General features: G+C 38.0%; 1 protein-coding gene across 3 annotated transcripts in view; it reads right to left on the bottom strand.

Moving 5' to 3' along the window:
• The window catches only part of FAF2 (Fas associated factor family member 2), a 60,644-nt gene that overhangs the window by 14,914 nt on the left and 20,885 nt on the right, over positions 1 to 24,845 (bottom strand). For 2 of the 3 annotated variants that reach the window (XM_036846463.1, XM_036846464.1), the window contains exons 2-4: positions 11,401 to 11,469; positions 2,240 to 2,374; positions 491 to 567 (exon numbers count right to left, since the gene is read on the bottom strand). In XM_036846463.1, the coding sequence (XP_036702358.1) occupies positions 491 to 567; positions 2,240 to 2,374; positions 11,401 to 11,469 (281 nt within the window). The remainder of the gene's footprint in view (positions 1 to 490; positions 568 to 2,239; positions 2,375 to 11,400; positions 11,470 to 24,845) is intronic. The other variant, XM_036846465.1, reaches the window with a different exon arrangement.

Genomic DNA, 24,845 nt, shown 5'->3' with positions numbered 1-24,845 from the left:
GTACACATATGGAAGGGTTCCAGTGCCAGCAACCTATGGGTTGCCAGGACAGAGGAAAATGTACAGAAGGTGTGTCTAGAATGGTGAAACTGTTATAGGAGGAATCTAGAAGAAAGTGGGTCATCTCAGAGCAAAAGAATTTATTGGGATTATGAGTTGTAAAATGATTTAGGGTAAAAGTTACAAGGAGTGTGAAGCTAGTAAAGATAACAGAGGTTGGAAAGGAAAGGGTGTGAAGATTAACTAGGGAATGTAGGGGGACAAACATGTGGGATAGGGAGGCAGACTTATTTGTGAAAATGATAACATCTGTTGTTATGTCTGAAAAACCAAAAATATTTTCATGCTGTATGAATACTTCAGGAAAAGTATTCAATCTGATGACAAACTGGCAAGCCAAAATTGATAGAGCATAAACCTTATTCTGGTCTATGTTTCAGCTCCAACATCTACCTTGTTACTACTAACACATACATACAAAGGTACATACCTAAATATATCAAGTATTGTATAATAGGTAAACCGGAATGGAAGCATTATCAAGTAATAACCCCATCCAAGCAGCCCCTGAAATTCCAAAAACAAAGTTAGATATCATTCTCTCAATCCCTAATATCTTAATTGCTAGTTAAGATTTTCATTCTTTTTTGTCCTTTTCATGTAATTTCTCCCTCTGCAAAACAAGGTTCCCTTTTCCTGGCCCACCTCATCCTTCTTAAAAACTAACTACCTTTGACCTCACTTCATCTAATACTATTATATTTTTCTTTTATACAATAATGTTTGTATTAAATCTGCTTGAACACTTATTCTGCAGCTACTTACATTAGCTGTCAAATTCAGTTGCAAGTTTTCCTCCCCAAATCATAAATATTCATTCTTTCCTTTTTAGAATTAATACATTAAAATGTGGTATATAGAAATAACAAGAAAGATAACCACTATTGCTACCTTGGACATTTGTATATAAATGACAAATAATTGTATTAACCACAATTATAAATCTCCAAATAGCTGCTAAGCTTGGTAATACTCTTATTATTTTAACAGTGTTGATTACTGCTGCTCTTATTATTAATTAGCAAATATATAGGGCTCTATAGCTTACAAAGCATTTCTTATATGGTATATTGTGTTAATCTGAGACCCTCTGTGTCCATGGCCAGGGAGCTCTAGAGCTCTGGAGCTCCATTAGTGGACATTAGGGTCCCAAACACAGTCAAGCCCAAAACAAACTGGAGAAACATTGAACACATACAGAACTACTCCTTTTTTTTTTAATTTAAAAAAGAAAAAAAAAAAATTCTTTTTCTTTTTTTTTTTGGCCACACCACACGGCTTGCAGGATCTTAGTTCCTTGACTAGGGATTGAACCTGGGCCCTCAGCACTGAAAGTGCAGAGTCCTAACCACTGGACCGTCAGGGAATTCCCTAGAACTACTCTTTGAGTCATATAATTGCTCTAGGAATCTGTGCTATTCTACTTCAGAATACCCCAAAACAGCTACTTAGAAACTATTTTTAAAACGTTATCAAGTACTTCACAAAAAGGAGTGATGGAGTAAATTCTAAATCCAAGTATAAGAGGTGAGTGTAACTCCAAGAATAAGAAACTCCAAAAAGTTCTCTGGAGTGTTCACTATCAGAATACACACCTGACTTCCCTAATTTGACTGTGAATAATTTGAAGAGGGAAGAATGCCTCTTTATTCATCTCTAGATCTCCAACAGCAAAATATCAAGAACCTTGGAACACTCTTAAATGCCTGCTGAATTTAACTGAACCACCTCCTTGTTGCTAGCCCTTCAAGACTAATTTCAAAGATATGGCCAAGGCTCCCACAGAGATTACAAGTACTTCCCTAGAAGTAGCTTAAAATTAAGTAAAATGAAGCAACAAAGAATTCAGTAAACACTAACTTAAAAGTGGAAGATCTATTAAACATGTAGCAAACATTTTTAGACATGTAAATACATGTAGATGAAGTGCTATAAACAAGGCACAGAAAACTCTTCAAATAACTGGCATAGAAACAGGAAAAAAAAGGATACTTTCATTGGTTCATTAAGGAATAAAGGAAAAATGAGAAACCCAATAAATCTACCAAGGAGCTAGGTCAAGCTAACAGGTTTATATTCTGAATATTTCTTTTGTCCCTATCATACAGAGATCAACATAACCAAGTGAAAGAACTTTTAAGATAAAAAAGGGAGAAATTCCAGCTATGAAATAACTTGCCCTTGGTTGTGGTCTTGAAACAACATAGCTGTAGATCCTGTGGTCGGCTGTATTAACTTGCAAGGGTCGGGATGGTGGTGGGTTGAAAACACTTGGTACACCCTCTTGCTCATTCAATCTGTCCTGTACAGCAGCCTGAGAAGAAAAGAATAGCAAGAGCTTCAATGATGCTCAAATCAACCTAGAAGAGATGAGACAACCATTGCTGGTGTTTCAAAACAGGTCACCAGGGAGTATATATTCATGAACCTTTCTTTTTTTTTTTTTTTTTTTAACATATTTATTGGAGTATAATTGCTTTACAATGGTGTGTTAGTTTCTGCTTTATAACAAAGTGAATCAGTTATACATATACATATGTTCCCATATCTCTTCCCTCTTGCGTCTCCCTCCCTCCCACCCTCCCTATCCCACCCCTCTAGGTGGTCACAAAGCACTGAGCTGATCTCCCTGTGCTATGCGGCTGCTTCCCACTAGCTATCTATTTTATGTTTGGTAGTGTATATATGTCCATGCCACTCTCTCACTTTGTCACAACTTACCTTCCCCCTCTCCATATCCTCAAGTCCATTCTCCAGTAGGTCTGTGTCTTTATTCCCATCTTGCCCCTAGGTTCTTCATGACCTTCTTTTTTTTCTTAGATTCCATATAATATGTGTTAGCATACGGCATTTGTTTTTCTCTTTCTGACTTACTTCACTCTGTATCACAGACTCTAGGTCCATCCACCTCACTACAAATAACTCAATTTCGTTCCTTTTTTCCCCCATTGTATGTATGTGCCACATCTTCTTTATCCATTCATCTGTTGATGGACACTTAGGTTGCTTCCACGTCCTGGCTATTGTAAATAGAGCTGCAATGAACATTGTGGTACATGACTCTTTTTGAATTATGCTTTTCTCAGGGTATATGCCCAGTAGTGGGATTGCTGGGTTGTATGGTCATTCTATTTTTAGTTTTTTAAGGAACCTCCATACTGTTCTCCATAGTGGCTGTATCAATTTACACTCCCACCAACAGTGCAAGAGTCATGAACCTTTCTTTAACTTGCTATGGTGGGAGGCAATGTGTGGTGATGGCGCCAGAATTCATTCACAGTAGAGGAGTACTAGGAACTTGTCTGGAAGCTCACTGCTTTTATTCAGATGGTATGTGTTATTTAGGGTGGCTGGGATACAAGGTGCTTCACTGTACAAGCGTAAGGAAAACCAACCACAGAGAACAAAGCAATGTAGACCGTGTCCCCAGAGCTGTGCAATGGAGCAATCCTGATGGGTTGGTGTTTGATGGAAGCTTGGCTTTGGAGCAGAGCAACTTAGGTCTGAATCCTAGCTCCAGCACTCAGAAAAGTTGCTTGGATTCTGTGCCTCAGTTTTTCATGCTCAAAATGAAGAAACAATACTTCTCAGGGTTAATTTGAAAAATTAATGAGGTGACCATACACAAAGATTCTAATACAATTCCTGGCAGACAGATGATCTTCAGTAAAAAGTCTCATTCCTTTCCTAACTCTGCCCCTGAAAATGGATATTTGTCCCAGTGTAGTAAAAAAATTTGGCCTTACACAAGAGGAGGTCTGATCTCTGCCTTCGACTTCTGGAGATAATCTATGTCACACCTGATAAGAGTATTTTTGCTATGGGATCCTAGGGTAGGGCTGACCACCCTAGAAAGACCAACCATGTAATTTAGGCTGGGGATTTTGGGTAATGCAGTATCAGTCAACCTAGAGACTGAGTTCAATTACATAGGCAACCAATCAAATGACTCATGCCTGTGTAATGAAGCCCCAGTGAAAACTCTGGACACTGAAGCTGAGGTGAGCTTCCCTGGTTGGTAATACTTCATGCATATTGTCACACAGTTGTGCCAGGAGTGTAACATGTCCTGATTCCATGAGAGGAGTAAGGAATCTTTGTGTTTAGAACTCAAGACTCTGCACTAGGGCTTCCCTGGTGGTGCAGTGGTTGAGAATCTGCCTGCTAATGCAGGGGACACGGGTTTGCGCCCTGGTCTGGGAAGATCCCACATGCCGTGGAGCAACTAGGCCAGTGAGCCACAACTACTGAGCCTGCGCGTCTGGAGCCTGTGCTCCGCAACAAGAGAGGCCGCGATAGTGAGAGGCCCGTGCACCGCGATGAAGAGTGGCCCCCGCTTGCCACAACTAGAGAAAGCCCTCGCAAAGAAACGAAGACCCAACACAGCCAAAAACAAATTAAAAAAAAAAAAAAAAGACTCTGCACTAAGTGTCTCTTTCATTAGCTGATTTTAATGTGTATCCTTCCCCTGTAATACACTGTAACCATGAGTTATAATAGCTTTCAGTGAGCTCTTCTAGTGAATTATCAAACCTGCAGGTGGTTTTAGGAACACCTTGAACTTGCAGTTGCTGTCAGAAGCGAGGGTGGGGACTTCCCTGGTGGCATAGTAGTTAAGATTCTGCCTGCCAATGCAGGGGACACAGGTTCAAGCCCTGGTCCGGGAAGATCCCACATGCCATGGAGCAACTAAGCCCGTGCGCCACAACTACTGAGCCTGCACTCTAGAGCCCGCGAGCCACAACTACTGAGCCCGTGTGCCACAACTACTGAAGTCCGTGCGCCTAGAGCCCGTGCTCCGCAACAAGAGAAGCCACCGCAATGAGAAGCCTGCGCACCGCAACAAAAGAGTAGCCCCCTCTCAACACAACTAGAGAAAGCCCACGGGCAGCAATGAAGACCCAACGCAGCCATAAATGAATGAATGAATGAATGAATAAATAAAATAAATTAATAAATTAATTAAATAAAAAAAATTAAAAAAAGAAGTGAGGGTGGTCTTTTGGAGGACTTGTGTGCCCTCTAACCTTGATAGTTGGCTTTAAACTTTGCCATGTGGCTAACTTCAGGTAGTCCTCTAGGTTTCATGTTTTCAAATATTAAGACACACTTCAATGGGGAAAGAATAGTGTTTCAACAAACGAGGCTGAGACAACTGGATATTTACATGCAAAATAATGAAGCTGACCCCCTAAACCACACTATATACAAAAATTAACTCAAAATACATCAAAGACCTAAATACAAGAGCTGAAATTATAAAACTCAAAAGAAAACATAGGTGAAAATCTTTGTGACCCTGGATTAGGCAATGGTTTCTTAGATAAGACACTAAAAGCACAAGCAATAAAAGAAAAAAATACATAACTGGACTTCATCACAACTCAAAACTTTTGTGCATTGAAGGACACTAACATAGAGTCAAAAGACAACCCCACAGAATGGGAGAAAATATTTACAAATCATATATCTGATAAGGGTCATCTAGTATCTACAGTATATATAAAGAACTTTTACAACTCATCATTGAAAAGACAAACAATCCAATTTAAAAATGGGCAAAGGATCTGAATAGACATCTCTCCAAAGGAGATAAACAAATGACCAAGAAGTATATAAAAAGATGTACTACATTATTAGCTATCAGAAAAATGCATATCAAAATCACAAGATACTACTTCATAACCACTAGAATGACTATAATATAATAAAAGACAGATGTTACAAGTTGTAGGTGAGGATGTGGAAAAATTGGAACCATCGTATACCCTTGCTGGGAGTGTAAAATAGTGTAGCCTCTTTGGAAGCAGTCTGGCAGTTCTTCAAAAGGTTAAACATAGTTATCATGTGATTCAGCAATTCCACTCCTAGATATATACCCAAGAGAAATGAAAACATGTGTCCACACAAAAACTTGTACACTAATATCCACTGCAACATTAATGACAAGAACTGAAAGGGGAAACAATCCAAATGTTTATCAACTGATGAATGGATAAAGATATTGTGGTATATTCATACAAGGAATATTATTTGACAATAAAAAAATAAAGTATTGATACATGTTGTGACATGGATAAATCTTAAAAACGTATGCTAAGTGAAATAAGCCAGACACAAAAGGACAAATATTGTCTGATTCCACTTATACGAGGTATCTAGAATAGTCAAATTTTATAGTAACAGAAAGTAGAATTATGGTTACCAGAGGCTGGGTGGAGACAGTAATGGGAAGTAAATTGTTTAATGCATATAGAGTTACAGTTTGGGACGATGAAAAAGTTCTAAAAATGGATAGTGGTGGGACTTCCCTGGCGGCGCAGTGGTTAAGAATCTGCCTGCCAATGCAGGGGACATTCGATCCCTAGTCTGGGAAGATCCCACATGCCATGGAGCAACTAAATCCCTGTGCCACAACTACTGAGCCTGCGTGCCACAACTACTGAAGTCCGCATGCCTAGAGCCTGTGCTCCACAACGAGAAGCCACTGCATGAGAAGCACACGCACCACAACAAAGGGTAGCCCCCGCTCACCGCAACTAGAGAAAGCCCACGCGCAGCAACAAAGACCCAATGTAGCCAAAAATAAATTAAAAAAAAAAAAAAGATGGATAGTGGTAATTGAACAACAATGTAAATGTAATTAAATTAATGCCACTAAATTGTAATGCCACTTAAAAATGGTTAAAATGGTAAACTACATACCTGGGTGAAGCCAGATTTTCTTCACATACTTCAACTAAAACTACATATCACAAAAGATTACAAGCAGAAGTGAATATGAAAATCCAGCTGTTTTCTATTAAGCCAGACAAAAAAGTCTGCAAACATTTATGTTAACATGTAATGAGTTTATTTATTTATTATTATTATTTAAAAAAATTTTTTGGCATTCGGTCTTCGTTGCTGCGCAAGACTTTCACTAGTTGCGGCAAGCTGGGGCTACTCTTCATTGCAGTACGCGGGCTTCTCATTGTGGTGGCTTCTCTTGTTGCAGAGCATGGGCTCTAGAGCACAGGCTCAGCAGCTGTGGCGCACAGGGTTAGTTGCTCCGCGGCATGTGGGATCCTCCAGACCAGGGATCGAACCCATGTCCCCTGCACTGCCAGGCTGATTCGTACGCTGCGCCACCAGGGAAGTCCCGAGTTTATTATTTTTAAAGTGAATTAATAAACAGAACAATTTCAGTTTTAATTTGTCATATGGTAATAGATATCAATAGATACAGCCCATATAAATAGAAGCTCTTTGGAGAAAAATATACATATTTTTAGACAGGCACAAAAATATCTGGGAAAAAAGCAAAAGAAATTGTTAATATTGCTATGTTGGGGGTGTAGGACTGAAAAATAGTGGTAGGCAAATGATTTGAGCAGGATTTTTTTCATATTTAATCTTAGGCTTTGTTTGAACTTCATGTTGCTGCAAATGGCATTGTTTCATTCTTTTTTATGGCTGAGTAGTATCCCATTGTATATATACATGACATCTTCTTTATCCATTCATCTGTCAAAGGACATTTAGGTTGTTTCCATGTCTTGGCTATTGTGAATAGTGCTGCTTATGAACACAGGGGTGCATGCATCTTTTTGAATTATAGTTTTATCTGGATATGGGCCCAGGAGTGGGATTGCTAGATCGCACAGTAATTCTATTTTTAGTTTTCTGAGGAACCTCCACATTGTTTTCTCCACAGTGACTGCACCAACTTACATTCCCACCAACAGTGTAGGAGGCTCCCTTTTCTCCACACCCTCTCCAGCATTTGTGATTTGTAGACTTTTTAATGATGGCCATTCTGACTGGTGTAAGATAGTACCTCATTGTAGTTTTGATTTGCATTTCTCTAATAATTAGTGATGTTGAGCATCTTTTCATGTGCCTATTGGCCACCATCTGTATGTCTTCAAATGACAGTTATCTTTATGTATTTTATGTATTATTTTTATGAGTTACTAAAAGTGAAAAAATGTAAATATAGCATAATCCCATTTGTGTAACAAGAAAATTATATATAAATCTATATAGCCATATAAACAAACAAAAGTAGTCTGAAAGGATATACACTAAAATTTAACACTAGCTATCCATGAAATGATGGGATTAAGGGTGAGCATTTTCTTCTTAATACTTTGGAATTCTTTTCCTGTGTGGGTGCATGGGTATTTTTGCAACAAGTTTTTAATATTTCTATAAGTCATTTCATGTTAAAGCATGGTTGACATTATACCAGATTAATTGTAAAACAATAAATAAATAAAGCAGGGACAGCAATAGTAATAAACCAAATTAGAATTTAAAGTAAAAAGCATCATCTGATATTAACAAAGGATGTATTATTACAAGAAAGTTCTAACGGCCATGGGTCTTCATGCATCAAATAAAATAGTCAAACTATATAAAAGTTAGAACGTCTCCCCCACCAAATAAACATAGAATTTATTAATGCATTTTATTTGCACCATGTACTGCCTTCCCACAGCATATAGAAAAGCATTCTCTTTGATATATTTGTTATTAACATTGGGAAGGTTAATATTATCAGCACACTAAGCAGAGGTGTATATGTAAGAAAGTCTGGAAGGACATATAATATACTAAAACATCAAAAGTATTTATCTCAAGTATGGTTATTAAGAACTTTCATTTTCAACTTTATAAACTCTTAAATTGTTTGCAGACATGTATTGGTTTTGTAATTAGGAAAAAACAAAGACACTACCAATGGAAAATAAAGAAATCTATAAAACCACATTCAAGTTCATCATGTCAAGTAGTCTTATTAAGTAACCAGAAAAAAAAGAAACAGCAGATTTTAATTGTACATTTAATAAGTTTGATTGAATACAGACACCAAACCTTCATCCCACAAAAAACACATTCCTTGACAACCACTGTTGCCAACGGTGGTTACTGCTAGGAAAGAAGGGAAAGAAAGGGAGGGGGTGCAGACAGGGATGACATGCAAGCAACTGACAATGGGGGCTTCAATTTTATCTATATTTGTTTAAAAGAAATTTGAAACAAGTATTGCAAAATGCCTGCTTTCAGGAGCTGGATGGTAGGTACATGGTGGCTCCTTTTATCTCTGTATTTTTCTCTAAATTTTAAGTATTTAATTTTTTAAAAATATATATTTCATAATGGAATGTTATTAAATGACAAGGACCTTAATATATAAATATTAAATTATATAAATAAAATGAAAGATTAATATGAAAAGGATAAACAAAAAAAAAGCAAGCTACTAGGAATTCCATATATGTTTCTAAATAACTCTTGGGCCAAAGAAGAAAATGAAAAACTTTTAAAATACAGTTTCAGAAGAAAATTCACAGCCTTAAATGCAAGAAAGAGTACAAATAAATTAACCAAGCTGCAAATATCATACTGCTAAAAAAAAGAACATAAACCTACAAAAGTATGAAAAAATACATTAAAGAGAGATTTTGCTTAATAAACAGAAAAAAAAGAACTGATAAATATAAGAGCTTTTTATAAACAAAACAAATAAAATAGTCTCCAGCAAGTCTCGTTTTTAAAAAAGGAAAATAAGCATAATAAAAACAATGAGAAGAGAGGATAACAGAACAGACACAGAAGAGAGTAAATGATATGCTGCTTTGTATAGCCTATGCTAAATAACCTGGAAATCTCTAAGAAAAACGCATCTTCTAAGAAAGCTTATCAACAAATAGATTATGAATAATGGGGGAAACCATGAAGAAGTTAATAAAGAACAGGCAGAAATAAGTTTTCAAGTGCTTTCTTTCAAATCTATGCTATCTAGGCTTCTCAACTCATTTTATCAAGTCAGTCATTTTATAAAGCCAGCATATGCTTGAAATCAAAGCCTAACAAGGAGACAACACCAGAGTATCATACACAGCAACATCACTCCCTCTGCCTAAAATGCATTCCCCTTAAATGTTCACATTCATTATTCCTTTTCATCATTCAGGCGTCAGCTCAAATATAACCTCCCCAGAAAGGCCTTACTTGACCACCCTATTAAAATAACTTTCCTGATCCTCTTTGCTCTATTTTCTATACTCATCTTATTCATAGCATTTATTGCAAAGTTAAATTACCTAGAATTAAGCTCCATGAGAGTAGGGACTTAGTCTTATTTGCTGGCATAGTGCCAGAGCCTAGAATTTAATTGCTCAAAAATAGTGCTGAATAACTAAATATCACTTAGGAGTATATTTTCAGAAATCCAGCACCCTATTCAAATAATATACCATAATTAAACAGTAATTTCAACAGATATCAAAAGGGTGCTTGATTAAATTCAACATCCACTCTTGATATATTAATATACCAAGAATGGAAGAACAGTCAATAAATATTTGAGAGCCTATGATGTACTAGGATCAAATCTATATGCTGGGAATACAGCAGTTAAAACCAAAAAAACTCTGCTCTCATGGAGCTTATTACATTCTAGTAGTTCTATCTCAAAACAATAACCTAACCAGCATCACACTTGATAATAAAACATCACAGGCATTATAGTGAGGACAAGATGTCTGCTATTACCATTATTAATTGAGACTGTTCTGAAGTTCTAGCCAATTCAACATGAAAAAAAAACCGAAAGATCCATATATTGAAAAAAAATCATGCAGTTGCAGATGACACAACTATCTAGAAAATCCAAAAGAATAAATTATAAAATATGTAAGAAAAAGGTTCACTTGATGGTATCTGGTTACAAACCAAATATTTAAAAACCAGTATTTTTCTCGAAGAGTAATTAAGAAAAAATAAAGAGAGAGGGACACTATACTGAGGGATTTGGTCACAATCTTTTCTATGATTTTATAAACTTTGATCATAATCTTCACCTTTCCCAAAAATTTATTTTTAAAGACTAAAGAGCTGTAAATTTGAAAAAACATCTATTGAGAGAAGATTCCTGCTGTGAAAAAAAATTTGTGCCACCTGCCGTCCACTGGCAATTCCACCCTGAAGCAGGCGTCCGAGACAGCCCTGTGTGGTGACTGCAGGCTCCTTTGTGATAGCAAGACAGTAGAGAAAGGAAAAGTCTTAACAGGGCGGTGGGGTTTTTTAATGGTATATTCATAGAGAAGACCTGCTACACAGGATGAATGAACCAGAGCTAAAATGTATCCAAATGTCTAAATCTCAAAACTTAACATGGATTGCAAAAGGAGGGACCTTGCAGAAAAGGTACAGTTTGTTACCTTTCACAAAAAATTTTCAGACATTCATAAAAAAACAAAGAAACAAACAAAAAAACCACGTGTCTTTGACATTTGTTATCAGACCACGGAAAAAGAAATATAAGTAAGCTCACAATGAATCCTATTATACCTCTATGTTCCAGTTATGCTGTTCCAAGGTATGGCGACATTGATCCATAGATTCTATGCCAGTCAGATCCTGAAAGATAAAAACAAAAAGTTACTTAGGGAAAAACCAACAGTACATATTGGATATTTTTACCCCTAATAGAATACTTATGAATACCGCTGGGAAAATAAAGTTTTGAAGGCAGATATTCAAGTATGGTAAAACGTCACTATTCAGAATTTATTCAGTCAGTTATTGTAGACGGTACTCCCATACAGCAAAAAAAAAAAGAAAATTTCTTGTCTTTTAAAACTTCAAGGCTTTCAAGACTACTTGATCAAAATCCTCTCAAATTCAAGTTTAAAAAATGAAAGACTTCTTCAACCTCTGCGCCCAGCAAAATAGTCTTTAATGCTAAACATCTATTCTGTTTATAATACATACTGATATAAAAATGCAGGTTTTCTGCAAATGTAATGCCTTTCACTAACTTATATCATTTTACCTATTAGTATATAACCTAGCTTATAATACAAAATGTGTAAAACTTTTTATCAAAAGAAGTCTGTAATTCAGATGTTTCCCTCCAAAATGTACTTTCCCTATTCCCTTCTCCTTGTACTATTCTCAGGTTTCACTTTGTCTATGACCAAATCTCCTTGTCTGGCTCCTCTCCTATCCCCTCTAAATGTAGAAATTTCCCTAAGGATGTGTCCTTGGCTTTTGCCTCTTCTTGGCAATCCTCAATGACCCTTTCTACTCAAATGACACATAAATTTCTGGACCTGTCACCTCTTCTGAAGTTTAGCAGCACGTTTCCAATAGCCTATTCAACATTTCTACCTAGATGTGGCACCAGTAACACAAATGCATCATTTAAAACCACTGTATGTGTTAATGACATCACCACCTTCCAAAATATACAGGCAAATATGGCATCTGGAACCTCAGCCTCATCTTTGAGTACTCTATCCCTTTAACTACACACTTCATCAGTAATCAAGTTCTGACTGTTTTCTGTATCTATAACCACATTTCCATTCCCTGAGCTGGCATCTTCAATCAAGCTTTAATGACACCTCAAGTGAATTGTCAAAATAATTAATTTCTCTTCCTCTTTCTAACTCTTCCCCACCTCCCTTGGTCTCCCCACTTCCCTGTGTGTGTGTTATTTCTCTGCTCAAAACTTTTCAGCTGACTGGATAATAAAATCCAAAATCCTTAGCTTGGCATTCAATTGTTTCTATAATGTGGCCCCAACCTAGCTTTCTACATTATTTTCTATTTCCCTTTAGGTGTCCGATACTCAACAAATCTAACAGTTTACGTGTACATCTAATGACCAGAATTTCCACAGAGCTAAATCCTAGCCTTCCTTCAAGATCTAATACAAAAGCCAAACCCATCCATCCATCCTTTCATGTAACACATGTCTACTGTTTATTGTCTATTCTGTGTATTACTTACTATGTCCAGGGATATAGGGATGAATACAATACAGTCTCTATCCTCAAGAAATTCCTCTTAATAACCAGCAAGCAACAGGGAAAAGAGATTGATCTCAGCCGGCTAAGAATGTCGTAACATGTACTGGTGAGTCAGGAGCCTGAGATTCTTGCTTTGGTTCTGTGCCCTGTGACCAATGACCAAACATGTTTTAATTCTAGCTTCCTTTATATACAACATGAGGGATTTAATTTGGACTATCTGAATATCCTTTCCAGAGCTTAGAAGAAAAAAACCAAAAATTGAAGTTTGCATTCTTTAGGTATGCAGTTGTTTATTTTTTTAAATTACACAAGTAGTATAGAAACTTTGCTTTTTTCTTTAAACTGAACTAATTAATTAATTAATTTATGGCTGCGCTGGGTCTTTGTTGCTGCGCGCGGGCTTTCTCTAGTTTCGGCGAGTGGGGGCTACTCTTCGTTGCGGTGTGCAGGCTTCTCATTGTGGTGGCCTCTCTTGTGGAGCACAGGCTCTAGGCATGCAGGCTTCAGTAGTTGTGGTTTACGGGCTCAGTAGTTGTGGTTTGCGGGCTCTAGAGAGCAGGCTCAGTAGTTGTGGTACATGGGCTTAGTTGCTCCGTGGCACATGGGATCTTCCCGGACCAGGGCTCGAACCCATGTCCCCTGCATTGGCAGGTGGATTCTTAACCACTGTGCCACCAGGGAAGTCCCTGCTAATATATTTTTATGTTTAAAGTACTACAAAATTTTCAGTACTGCAACTGGAAAGCTCTGTTAAGAACTCTGGAGCTCTGTTAAGAACCACTGGCTTTGACAGCTCTGACAATGTGGATTTTTTCCTGACCACCGCAGGCCTCTTACCAGTTTGGCTATTGCCTTCTGGCTTGTAATAGGATCCCCTTTAACTTTTGATTTCCTTACAGCCCACTGCAGAGAACTGGGATGTCCCGGGTTCCACTTCCTCTCTGTACATTCTCTTTAAGAATTGGACTTTACTTTTACCTTCTACCTTCTTCTCAGGGTATGAATGACCACTCTGTCTTTACCAAAAATGTTTTTTACCTCTCTTATGCACCTATTATTTTCTATCATCTATTATGACTATTTACACTCATTCTACTGCCTTATCAGAGGATGCATGCTCCTTAAGAGCAGTGTCTGTGATTCATCTCTATATAATGCTCCCCAGTACCTAGCACACAGTTAAGGGCTTAAAAGGCTGCAGAAAAAGTCTGTCCAAGTTAAAAAGACCTTTTAGTATAAGCTTCAATAATCATAGCTACTAAAGTGAAATCCTCTAGAAAATTTCACCAAAACTCATTGTACATTAATACCCTGGGGTTTTAATTAAACTCCATCTAGTCAGAACTAGATGCTAAGCTGGCTGTTAAAAATACATATTTGCAGAATCTTCCAGGAGATCAGTAAGTCAGGGATGGAGCCAAGGAATCAGTGGGTTTTTTGAAAAGCTCCTCAGTTGATTCTAATGTACAGCCAGGCCAGGAAATCCATGGTACTGTACAATTCCAAGTGGGACCAGAGATTATACGTCACTTATTAAAATAACTTTTTAAAAAAGGGGTTATAAACACTATAGGAGAGAACAATCAGGGTAACTGCACATCTTCAGTATACTGAAATAATTAACCTAATGCAAGCAAAACCCTTTTACTGTATAAGTAGTGAATCAGGGTAAACTAGAAGCCCAACTTGAATAAGCCTGCTTTTCAGTCACTGTTGATGAGTATTAAAAACATACACTAGCAATAAGCTAGGAAAGGACTATTCATAGATCAACAAATATTCACTGATCCGGTATTCTAGATATCCAGGATACAAATACAGTCCCTGCTCTCATTAGGCTTGTATCCTACTACAGAGAGACTGAGCAAAACAAACCACACACATAGAGAAAATAAATGAACAAAAATTTAGGCTGGGGGATTCCTTACGATTGGGTGCTCAAAGAAGGACTCTCCAAGGAGATAACATTTCAGGAGAGACCTGATGAAAGACAAGGGTCCAGTCATGGGAAAATATGTGGGAAGAGTATTCCAGGCAGAAGGACAAATGCAAAAACTCTGAGACAAATGGATACATGACACTATGCATTTGTCAAAACCCACAGAACTTTACAGCAGAGTGAACCTTAATGTACAGAAATTTAAAAAATAATTTAGAAGGTGAGAGGATCCCAGGATGGAACACAGACTGTGACAAAAGAATCTAATGGTATTAAAAATATATGAAACAACCTCACTGAATGGGGTGGGAGGAAAAGGTGTTAACCTAAGTAACTCTGGAAATGAGTGAAGTCTGTAAGACTAAAGGCGAAAGGAACTGCACACAAGCACTGTGCTCTAGTTGACAGAGTTGGTTCACTGTATATGTTCATTCTGAAGCACTATATCCATACACTTATACTGGAATTGAACAATTAAACAGAGAGTGGGAGCCAGTTTTCTCACTGTTGAAGTGGGAAGTTACCGATAGTCGAGGGGAGAAGGCTGGAATGATCCATATGGGTGAGAGTTGGAAACATCTGAATCAACTCATTTTTAAGTTTAATTTAGACAGATGGTTGCATACAGAACGAGTTAGCTTAGTATACACACATGTATGTCCTTGCTCTATCAGCTGAGAGGGCCTAGAGGCAACAACACACACCCCAATAGCAAGCACACATAATGCCCAGGTATTGGTTTCTAATACTGTTCTCCAATAAAAGGAACCAGGTTCCTTGGAGAAACGGCTAATTCTAGAAGTGGAGCAGAAAATACACAAGATGAGCCTGGAGAATCCTGTAGTTCCAGAAAGTAAAGGAGTGCTCAAAAAACCCCATAATGATGGGAATACATCAAAGTCATACAGGAATCAACTGAAAGAGCTCCCAATGGCCAAAGCTGGTACAATTTGAGCAAGAAAATAAAGTAGTAATAGGTTATAATCCAAAGTACAAAATAAACATCCTTGAGTCCATATGAACAGAAATACATGACTGAATAAATAAATAAATGGGGGAGAATAGACAAATCCTGTGCAGAAGAATTCCAAATAACTATGTTGATAGATACTTTGCCTTTTAGGAGGTGGAACGTATCTCTTTACTCCTTAGGTATGTATGGGCTGTGCATAGTGACTTCCTTCCAAAGAGTACAGTATGGAAAAGGACGAAAAAAGATTAACTTTATAGTGGAGAAACCTGACAAACACTACCTCAGCCATATGATCAAGGTCAACATCAATAGTGATAAATCCTGTTGATAATATGTACTCTTGATAAAATGTAATGAAAAGGCACTTTACCTCTGTGGTCTTCCTCCCCAAACCCCGAACTCCAGCCTCATCATGAGAAAAACATCACAAAAATCCCAACTGAGGGACAATCCACAAAATACATGACCAGTGCTCCTCAAACTGTCAAGGTCATCAAAAACCAGGAAAAGTCTGAGAAACTTGTCACAGGCAAGAGGAGCCTAAGAAGGCACAGTCACTAAATGTAAGGTGGGATCCCGGAACAGAAAGAGGACATTAGGTAAAAACTAAAGAAATCTGAATAAAGTGTGGACTTTAGTTAATAATACTGGTTCATTAATTGTGACAAATGTACCAAACTAGTATGTAAGATGTTAATAGGGAACACTGAGTGAAGGTATATGGGAAGTCTGCATACTAATTTTAAAAGTTTTCTGTAAATCTAAATCTATTCTAAAATAAAAAGTTTATTTAAAAAGTGGAAAAACAGGACTTCCCTGGTGGCACAGTGGTTAACAATCTGCTTGCCAATGCAGGGGACACGGGTTCGAGCCCTGGTCCGGGAAGATCCCACATGCCACGGAGCAACTAAGCCCGTGCGCCACAACTACTGAGCCTGCGGCCTAGAGCCCGCGAGCCACAACTACTGAGCCCACGTGCCACAACTAATGAAGCCTGCGTGCCTAGAGCCCATGCTCCACAACAAGAGAAGCCACCGCAATGAGAAGCCCACGTACCGCAATGAAGAGTAGCTCCCGCTCACCCCAACTAGAGAAAGCCTGCGTGCAACGAAGACCCAACGCAGCCAAAAAAAAAAGTGGAAAAACAAAACAAAACAAAACAAAACAAAACTGGGGTGGGAGAGACACATCTGAGACAGAACAAGCTTGGCAAATTGACAGATAAGATCTGAGAAGTAGGCAGGGTAGGGAAAGTTCATCTAGGGTTGTGTTTCTCAACCTTGCTTGCGTATCAGAAGAATCCGAGGGTAATCTACAGCTATCTAGACACCTCCCCCCCCCGCCCCCCCGACAAAAGCAATTTAATCAGATTCTCTGAATATGCAGGCTAGGCACAGGTAAATTTTTTCCTGGAAGGGAAGGAGCTTCCAGCTGATTCTAACGTACAGTCAGAGTTGAGAATCACTAACCCAGAGCCTTACTTCTAAGTTCAGCAGGAGTGTCATGACCATATGTAGATTTTTTAAAAAGTCATCCTGGCTGCTCTGTGAATTAATTGTAGAGGGCATGACAGAGAGCAAGAAACAGCAAGGAGACTATACAGGAATCCTAGGGAAAGAGAATGCTGGATTAGCATAGGATCCTAGCAGTGAAAAGGGAAAGAAGAGGATAGATTGAGGTTATATTGTAAAGACAGAGCCAAGAAGATTGGATAATATGTGGAAGTAGAAGAGAAATATTAAGATAAAGTGTTCAAAAAAATTAGGAGGAAAAGTGGAAACAGACCGCCAAAGATGAATGCACTCTTATTCATTATATCATGATGCTAAATGCATCGTGCAGGAATGGATTTCCTGACCTCAAAGCTAGCCAGTAGGATGACTAGTGATCTATCCAAAAAGTTAGATGAAAAACATGACGAACTCATCTGGCACTCACTGTCTGAAAACAGATGTACTCATAACCTAGACATGGGTTGGCTACCTGGGTTTTCTCTCAGTTTTGTACTTTAAAAAACCTAGTATAAGTTAGGTTAAGACAGTTTAAATACTAGAGAAAGATGAGGAAGGGAGAGGTTTCCCTGTGGTCACAACCACTACCACTTCCCTGTATTCCAAGAAAAGGATTTAGAGTTTTGATTCAATCTCCTTTCCAAACTTAAAAACAAACAAACAAACAAAAACAAACATACAGGGGGAACTGATTAATGGGCTTTGCTTCTCCTTTCTAGACTGTAAGCATCTTGACAAAAATCCATTCACCTTGGCTTTTTGATCTTCGTAGGACTCTTCTGGTGTTTTCTCTCCTGGCTTGGGAACCAATCTTTCCACCCCATTCTTTCCACTAACCAGCCCCACCTTTCACACATCGCTGCATACAGTCAAGGTTTGGGGAGATTTCTCAATTTTCTCTTCTCTATGAGAGTCTTCTCTCCTAGATATGTACAAATTTGAGCATTCTTACTTATTATACCAAGTACTCCTTTATGCATTAGTCTCCATACCCATTTTAATGGTTATATAATATTCTAATTGGCTAAAACAATTTACACATAGATGTTACAACTGCTTCTGATGTTCTGCTATTAAAACAGCACTTTGATGAACATTTCTGTTTATAAAGTTTCTCTGTATTTAGGATTTTTCCCCTTAGTATCCAGTTAAAATTATGGGCGAAGGAATATACATTTTTTCCCCCCACATTCTCAGTTTTCCCTGAGAGGAATATGCATATTTTTATGTTCTTGATACATACTGCTAAAATGCACTTTAAAAGAACTACTCCAATTTACATTGAATAGGGTTGGTTTCAACGTGAGTCAAAAACTAAACATGTGTCAAGCCAATAGTCATTTAAGTGCCAGTTAAGCTTTGCAATGCCAGCTTTGTTCAAAAAGAAAGAATATTACAGGTTTGGCTGGAGACACTGTATTAGCTTTGCTACCAATTCTCTCCTCAGCAATAACATGTTTGGCTATAAGCACTTACAGAAGAGAGGTGAAACACAGAAGCTGAGGGAATTTTATATTTAATAACCTCAGTCATTGGTTTCAAGCTCCTCCCAAACTAATTTCTTTAGAACTCAGCAGGCTGTAATTCTCTTTTAATAGGAACTTTCTTTTGAAAAGAGAACCCATTTATCTCTATATCCCCTAGACCTAGTGTAGTGCCTTAGCATACAGTATAAAATGTTTAAATGAACATCTTGCCCTCATGCCATGTTGCCAATGGCAACATCTTGCCCTCATGCCTACTTCTTTATCTCTCTCTAGTTTTTAAACATTGTTCTTTTCATTATCACTCATTTATTCCTACTTTGCGTAAGGAACTATACATTTTCCTCAACAATCCCATGAGATAGTGCCATCATACCCATTATCAGTTGAGAATATCGAGACTCTTTAAAAAGAATTATGTGGAAGACACCACGCACTAATTCAGGTACACAGTAAGTGCTCAATAAAGGTTAGTTAAATCTGTAATTTCACCTAACTGGCTTGCTCTTCAGAACTCTGGTTTACATTCAGATCTACTGACATCTGAGGTGACCTGAGATGGTATTGGACAAAAGAGCTTCAATGTGTAGAAAGTTTAACTTTGGCACCTCCTTCTCCCTCTAATCTTTCAGGACCAGTGTCTACCACAAATCCCCTATTCAGGCAGGTCCATCCAAGTCTGCCTCACTGAGAAACATCCCTTGTTCCAAGATGATCTCTCCCTTCCGTCTCCCCTCAAAGCTAACTCCTCTTCCATGAATTGCCCTCCCAAGGATTTAGCATAATGCTACATTTAGTTACATCAATTTACACAAATGTAACAGACTGACAGCATTAGTAGGAGAAAGGCTGTACTTATCTTTAGGGCAAAAAAGACCCAGAACCCCAATCAATCTCTAACTAGCAAAATGCAAAGGGGAGATTGGAGGGATGTGTGTGAACCATTCTATATCCTTCTCCTATTCCAACCTTAGTCTAACTTCCTCCTCCCAAATCAGATGACAGTAGGATGTCAACACCACTTGGCAACCTACATCTGAAATATTGTGATCCTCGATCTATCTCTTGCTTAAGTATAACTCAAGGAAGATATCACAAACAATAGACATACAGTGTTGTAACCAGATGTCTCATTCAACTATTTGGATAGGGATTGGGTAACTAGAGTTAATCACTCTACAGTAATCACTAGAGTGCTTTCCTAAGAAGTGTTTCTTTCCACACCTCATCTGTTTATTATACTAACAAACACTGCAGGAGGTTGAGTTGAAATCTAAGTACTCTCTAAATTCCACTTGGCTTGTTGGCTCTAGCTTGTTGAGGATGCATATTTTAACTTGTTTTCAGTTATTCCCAGAGAGAAACTTGGGGAAAAACAGAGATCTTTGTTCTCTCTTTCCTGCAACACAGATAGCTTTGCTTTACGCAATAAGCAGTATGCTCTCACTAGTAGTGGCAGGAGAAATGGAATTTGAAGTCCTTTCAGGAAGTGATCACACCTTGGCTCTAATCTGTAACTAAAGCTCTTACACTCAGATCTTTATTATTCACATTTAATTACTGATTTACCAAATTAAATACCAGCAGCTTCCATTTCCTAAGCACCTATTACTATGTAATAGGCAATGTAAGTAATAAAGCCCTCATTTTCACCGAGAAACCCAAGGATTCAAGAGGTTATATACCTTGTGTAAGAATAGCCTTGTTTAAGAATAATGATAAGTGGTGGAGCCAAGACTGAAACCTAGAATAACTACGTCCGAAGTCCAGGTTGTCTCCTATGCTATACTGCCTCCCATTATTTAACTAATTCATGTTAGAAAACAACAAGTTTTCAATAAATTCTCAATTTGGAAAATTTCAAAAAAATTTTTGTTCAACTGAGAATAAAACATCTGGAATTTTTCCAATTTTCACATTAAAGAGTAAAGATAAATTGAGGACAATATTTCAACCCCTCATTTTGCATAAAAGGAAACTGAGGCTTAGCAAAGTGAACAAGCTTTCCCAAGTCACAGAGCATGAGGGTGGCAGAACTGTCCAGTCTTCTTATTCCCAGTCTCTTCTTTCTTCGCTGTACCTACTGGTAGCTAAGAAACAGCTCATAGATGTACATAAAATTTTTCTCCTTTATGCCCAGGGTCAACAATTAGGTTTTGTTCTTTTGAGTCTGGTGTCAAATAAGACTGGAAAATGCTGCTTATCAAATCCCCTTTCTGGAAATTCCCAATACATCTTTTAAAGGCTTCGAAAAGTCCTGCCTTTAGTTAAAAAGCAAAAAAAAATTTAACTTCACCTAAAGGAAGGTCTTATCCAAGCAATTAAGAGTAGGTGGAATAAGTGGTGGAGCTTTGTTGGAAATTTAGAAGACACCAGAATCTTGAATAATCCTTTATTCTAATTCTACTAGCTGGGTGAACTTAGGCATCTTTCTGAGGTTCAGTTTCTTTTTTTTTTTTTTAATTTACTTTTGGCTGTGTTGGGTCTTCGTTGCTGCGCGGGGGCTTTCTCTAGTTGCAGCAAGCAGGGGCTACTCTTCATTGCGGTGCGCAGGCTTCTCATTGCAGTGGCTTCTCTTGTTGAGGAGCATGGGTTCTAGGTGTGCGGGCTTCAGCAGTTGTGACACGCAGGCTCAGTAGTTGTGGCTCACGGGCTCTAGAGCATGGGCTCAGTAGTTGTGGTGCACGGGCTTAGTTGCTCTGTGGCATGTGGGATCTTCCTGGACCAGGGATCGAACCCGTGTCCCCTGCATTGGCAGGCGGATTCTTAACCATTGCGCCACCAGGGAAGTCCCAAGGTTGTTTCCTTATTGGTAAAATGTAAATTAAAATACTAATTAACCCACTGGGTTATAAAGATTAAGTGCAGAATGCTCAATTTAGCTATTATTTTAAAGAAACATGAAGGAAACATTAAAAATGAGAATGTTATAATGAAACTATACTTAGTTCATGTGGACAAGAAAGACATCTGTACATCAACTGAGATAACCATATGGATTTTTTCCCTTCATTATTTAATGTGGAGTATTACACGGATAGAATTTCATATGTTGAAGCATTCTTGGCATTCCAGAGATAAATCCCACTTGGTCATGGTGTATAATCCTTTTAATATGCTGCTGAATTCAGTTTGCTAGTATTTGGTTGAGGATTTTTGCATTAATGTTCATAAGGGATATTGGTCTGTAGTTTTTTAGTGGTATCTGGGTATGGCGGTAATGCTGACCTCAAAGAATGAGTTAGAAAGTGTTCCCTCCTTTTCAATGTTTTAAAAAAGTTGGAGGACTGGAATTAGTTCTTTAAATTTGTTTGGTAGAATTCACCAGTGAAGCCATCAGGTTCAAGGCATTTCTTTGTTGGGAGATTTTTGATTATGGATTCAATCTCCTTACTGGTTATAGGTCTATTCAGATTTTCTATTTCTTTGTGATTTAGTCTTGGTAGGTTTTGTATTTCTAGGAATTTGTCTATCTCATCTAGGTTATCTAATTTTTTGGCATACAACTGTTCACAGTACTCTCTTCTAATCATTTTTTCCTTCTGTAGAATTGGTAATAACGTCTCCATTTTCATTTCTTTTTTTTTTCCTTATTTTTTTAAATTATTTTATTTTTTATTTATTTATGGCTGTGTTGGGTCTTCGTTTCTGTGCGAGGGCTTTCTCTAGTTGTGGCAAGCGGGGGCCACTCTTCATCGCGGTGCGCGGGCCTCTCACTATCGCGGCCTCTCTTGTTGCGGAGCACAGGCTCCAGACGCACAGGCTCAGTAATTGTGGCTCACGGGCCCAGCTGCTCTGAGGCATGTGGGATCTTCCCAGACCAGGGCTCGAACCCGTGTCCCCTGCATTGGCAGGCAGATTCTCAACCACTGCGCCACCAGGGAAGCCCCTCCATTTTCATTTCTGATTTTAGTAATCTGAATGTTTTCTTTTTCTTAGTCCACCCACCTAAAGGTTTGTCAATTTTGTGGATTTCAAAGAACTGATTTTTGGTTTCATTGATTTTTCTATTCTCTGTGTTGTTTACCTAGGCTCTGTTCCTTATATTACCTTCCTTCTGCTAGCTCTGAGTTTAGTTTGTTCTTTTCCTTCTAGTCCCTTAAGTTATAAAGTTAGGTTGTTGATTTAAGATCTTTTGCATTTTTTAATTTTTTAAAATTTTTTGGCCATGCCGCACAGCATGCGGGATCTTAGTTCCCTGACCAGGGATCAAACCTGTGCTCCCTGCACTGGAAGCACGGAGTCTTAACCACTGGACCACCAGGGAAGACCCTTTTATTATTATTTTTTATTTTATTTAAGATCTTTTGTGTTTTTTAACATTTGTGTTTAATAGCTACCAATGCCCCCACCACTCCCCAAGCATTTCTTGCTACATTCCGTAAGTTTTGGCATGTTGTGTTTTCATTTTCATTCATCTCTACATATTTTCTAATTTTCCTTGTGATTACTTCTTTGATCCACTGGTTATTTAAGAGTGTGTTGTTTACATAAATTTGTGAATCTTCCAGTTTTACTTCTGTTATTAATTTCTACCTTAATTTCATTGTGGTTTGAGAAGCTACTTTGTATGGTAGCTATCTATTAAAATCAATTGAGACATAACTTCTTATATGTAGAAAACTCTAAAGACCGCCCCCCATCCCTGTTACAACTAATAAATGAATTCAACAAAGTAGCAGGATACAAAGTCAACACACAAGTTTCAGTTGCATTTCTTTACACTAACAATGAACACTCTAAAAATGAAAGTAAGAAAACAATTCCATTTACAATGGCATCAAAAAGAATATTGTGAATTAACTGAGGAGGTGAAAGACTTGTACAATGAAAACTACAAAACACTGCTGAAAGAAATTAAAGAAGACCTACATAAATGGAAAGACACCCAGTGTTCATGGATTGGAAGACAATACTGTCAATAATCCAAAGTGAGCTACAGATTCAGAGCAGTCCCTATCAAAATCCCAATGCCTTTTTTTTTTTTTTTTTTTGCAGAAATAGAAAAACCAACCCTAAAACTCATATGGAATCTCAAGGGACTCGAAGAGCCAAAACAATCTTGAAAAAGAAGAACAAAGCTAGAGGACTCACACCTCCTGATTTCAAAACTTACTATAAAGTTACAGTAATCAAAACAATGTGGTACTGACACAAAGACAGACATATAGGCCAATGGAGTGGAATAGAGTCCAGAAATAAACCCTTGCATATATAGTAAAATGATTTTTGACAAAGGTGTCAAGACCATTCAATGGGGAAAGACCAGTCTTCTCAACAAATGGTGCTGGAAAACTGGATATCCACATGCAAAAGCTGGATCCTTACTGTGAAATATATATATTGGTCTCTGCCCCCAGTTCCTGACATAGAGCTCCTAAAACCCTTGCAGAAAGGGGTGCCAGGAGATACTTTTGTTCTAACATTTAGTTTTTGACCCCAGTTCCTGACTTAGAACTTAGAGCTCTCAAAATCCTTATAATTTCCTACGTGATAAGAGCACTAGGAGGATCTTTTCTTCTAATATTTGTTCTTTGATCCTAGATCCTGACAGAGATCCTAAATCCCTTGGAATTTCCCAGATGATATCATTGTATTTTGTTCTAATGAGGTGACTCCTGGTGGGCTCCTGGATAGGGACTGGCCATCAGGCAGAACAAACCATGATTAGAAGCTTCAAATTTTCAGCCCCACCTCCCAATCTCCAGAGAGGGGAGAGAGTGTGAAAATGGAGTTAAAATCAATCATGCCTAGGCAATAAAGCCTCCGTAAATATCCTAATAGTATAAGATTCAGAGAGCTTCTGAGTTGGTGAAGCCATCTACATGCCAAGAGGGTGGTGCACCCCAACTCCACTGGGATAGAAGCTCCCCTGCACTTGGGACCCTTCTAGACCTTGCCCTAGATATCTCTTTATCTGGCTGTTTTTGTGTATCCTTTATTATATCCTTTGTAATAAACCAGTAAACGAAAGTGTTTTCCTGAGTTCTGTGAACCACTCTAGCAAATTATCAAACCCGAGGAGGGGGCTCATGTGAACCCCAATTTATAGCTCGTCAGTCAGAAGTT

This window comes from Balaenoptera musculus, chromosome 3 (genome assembly GCF_009873245.2).
Source record: "Balaenoptera musculus isolate JJ_BM4_2016_0621 chromosome 3, mBalMus1.pri.v3, whole genome shotgun sequence".
Classification (NCBI taxonomy): domain Eukaryota; kingdom Metazoa; phylum Chordata; class Mammalia; order Artiodactyla; family Balaenopteridae; genus Balaenoptera; species Balaenoptera musculus.
Note: the sequence above shows the minus strand (reverse complement) of the source record. Positions and strands in the feature narration are given on the sequence as shown.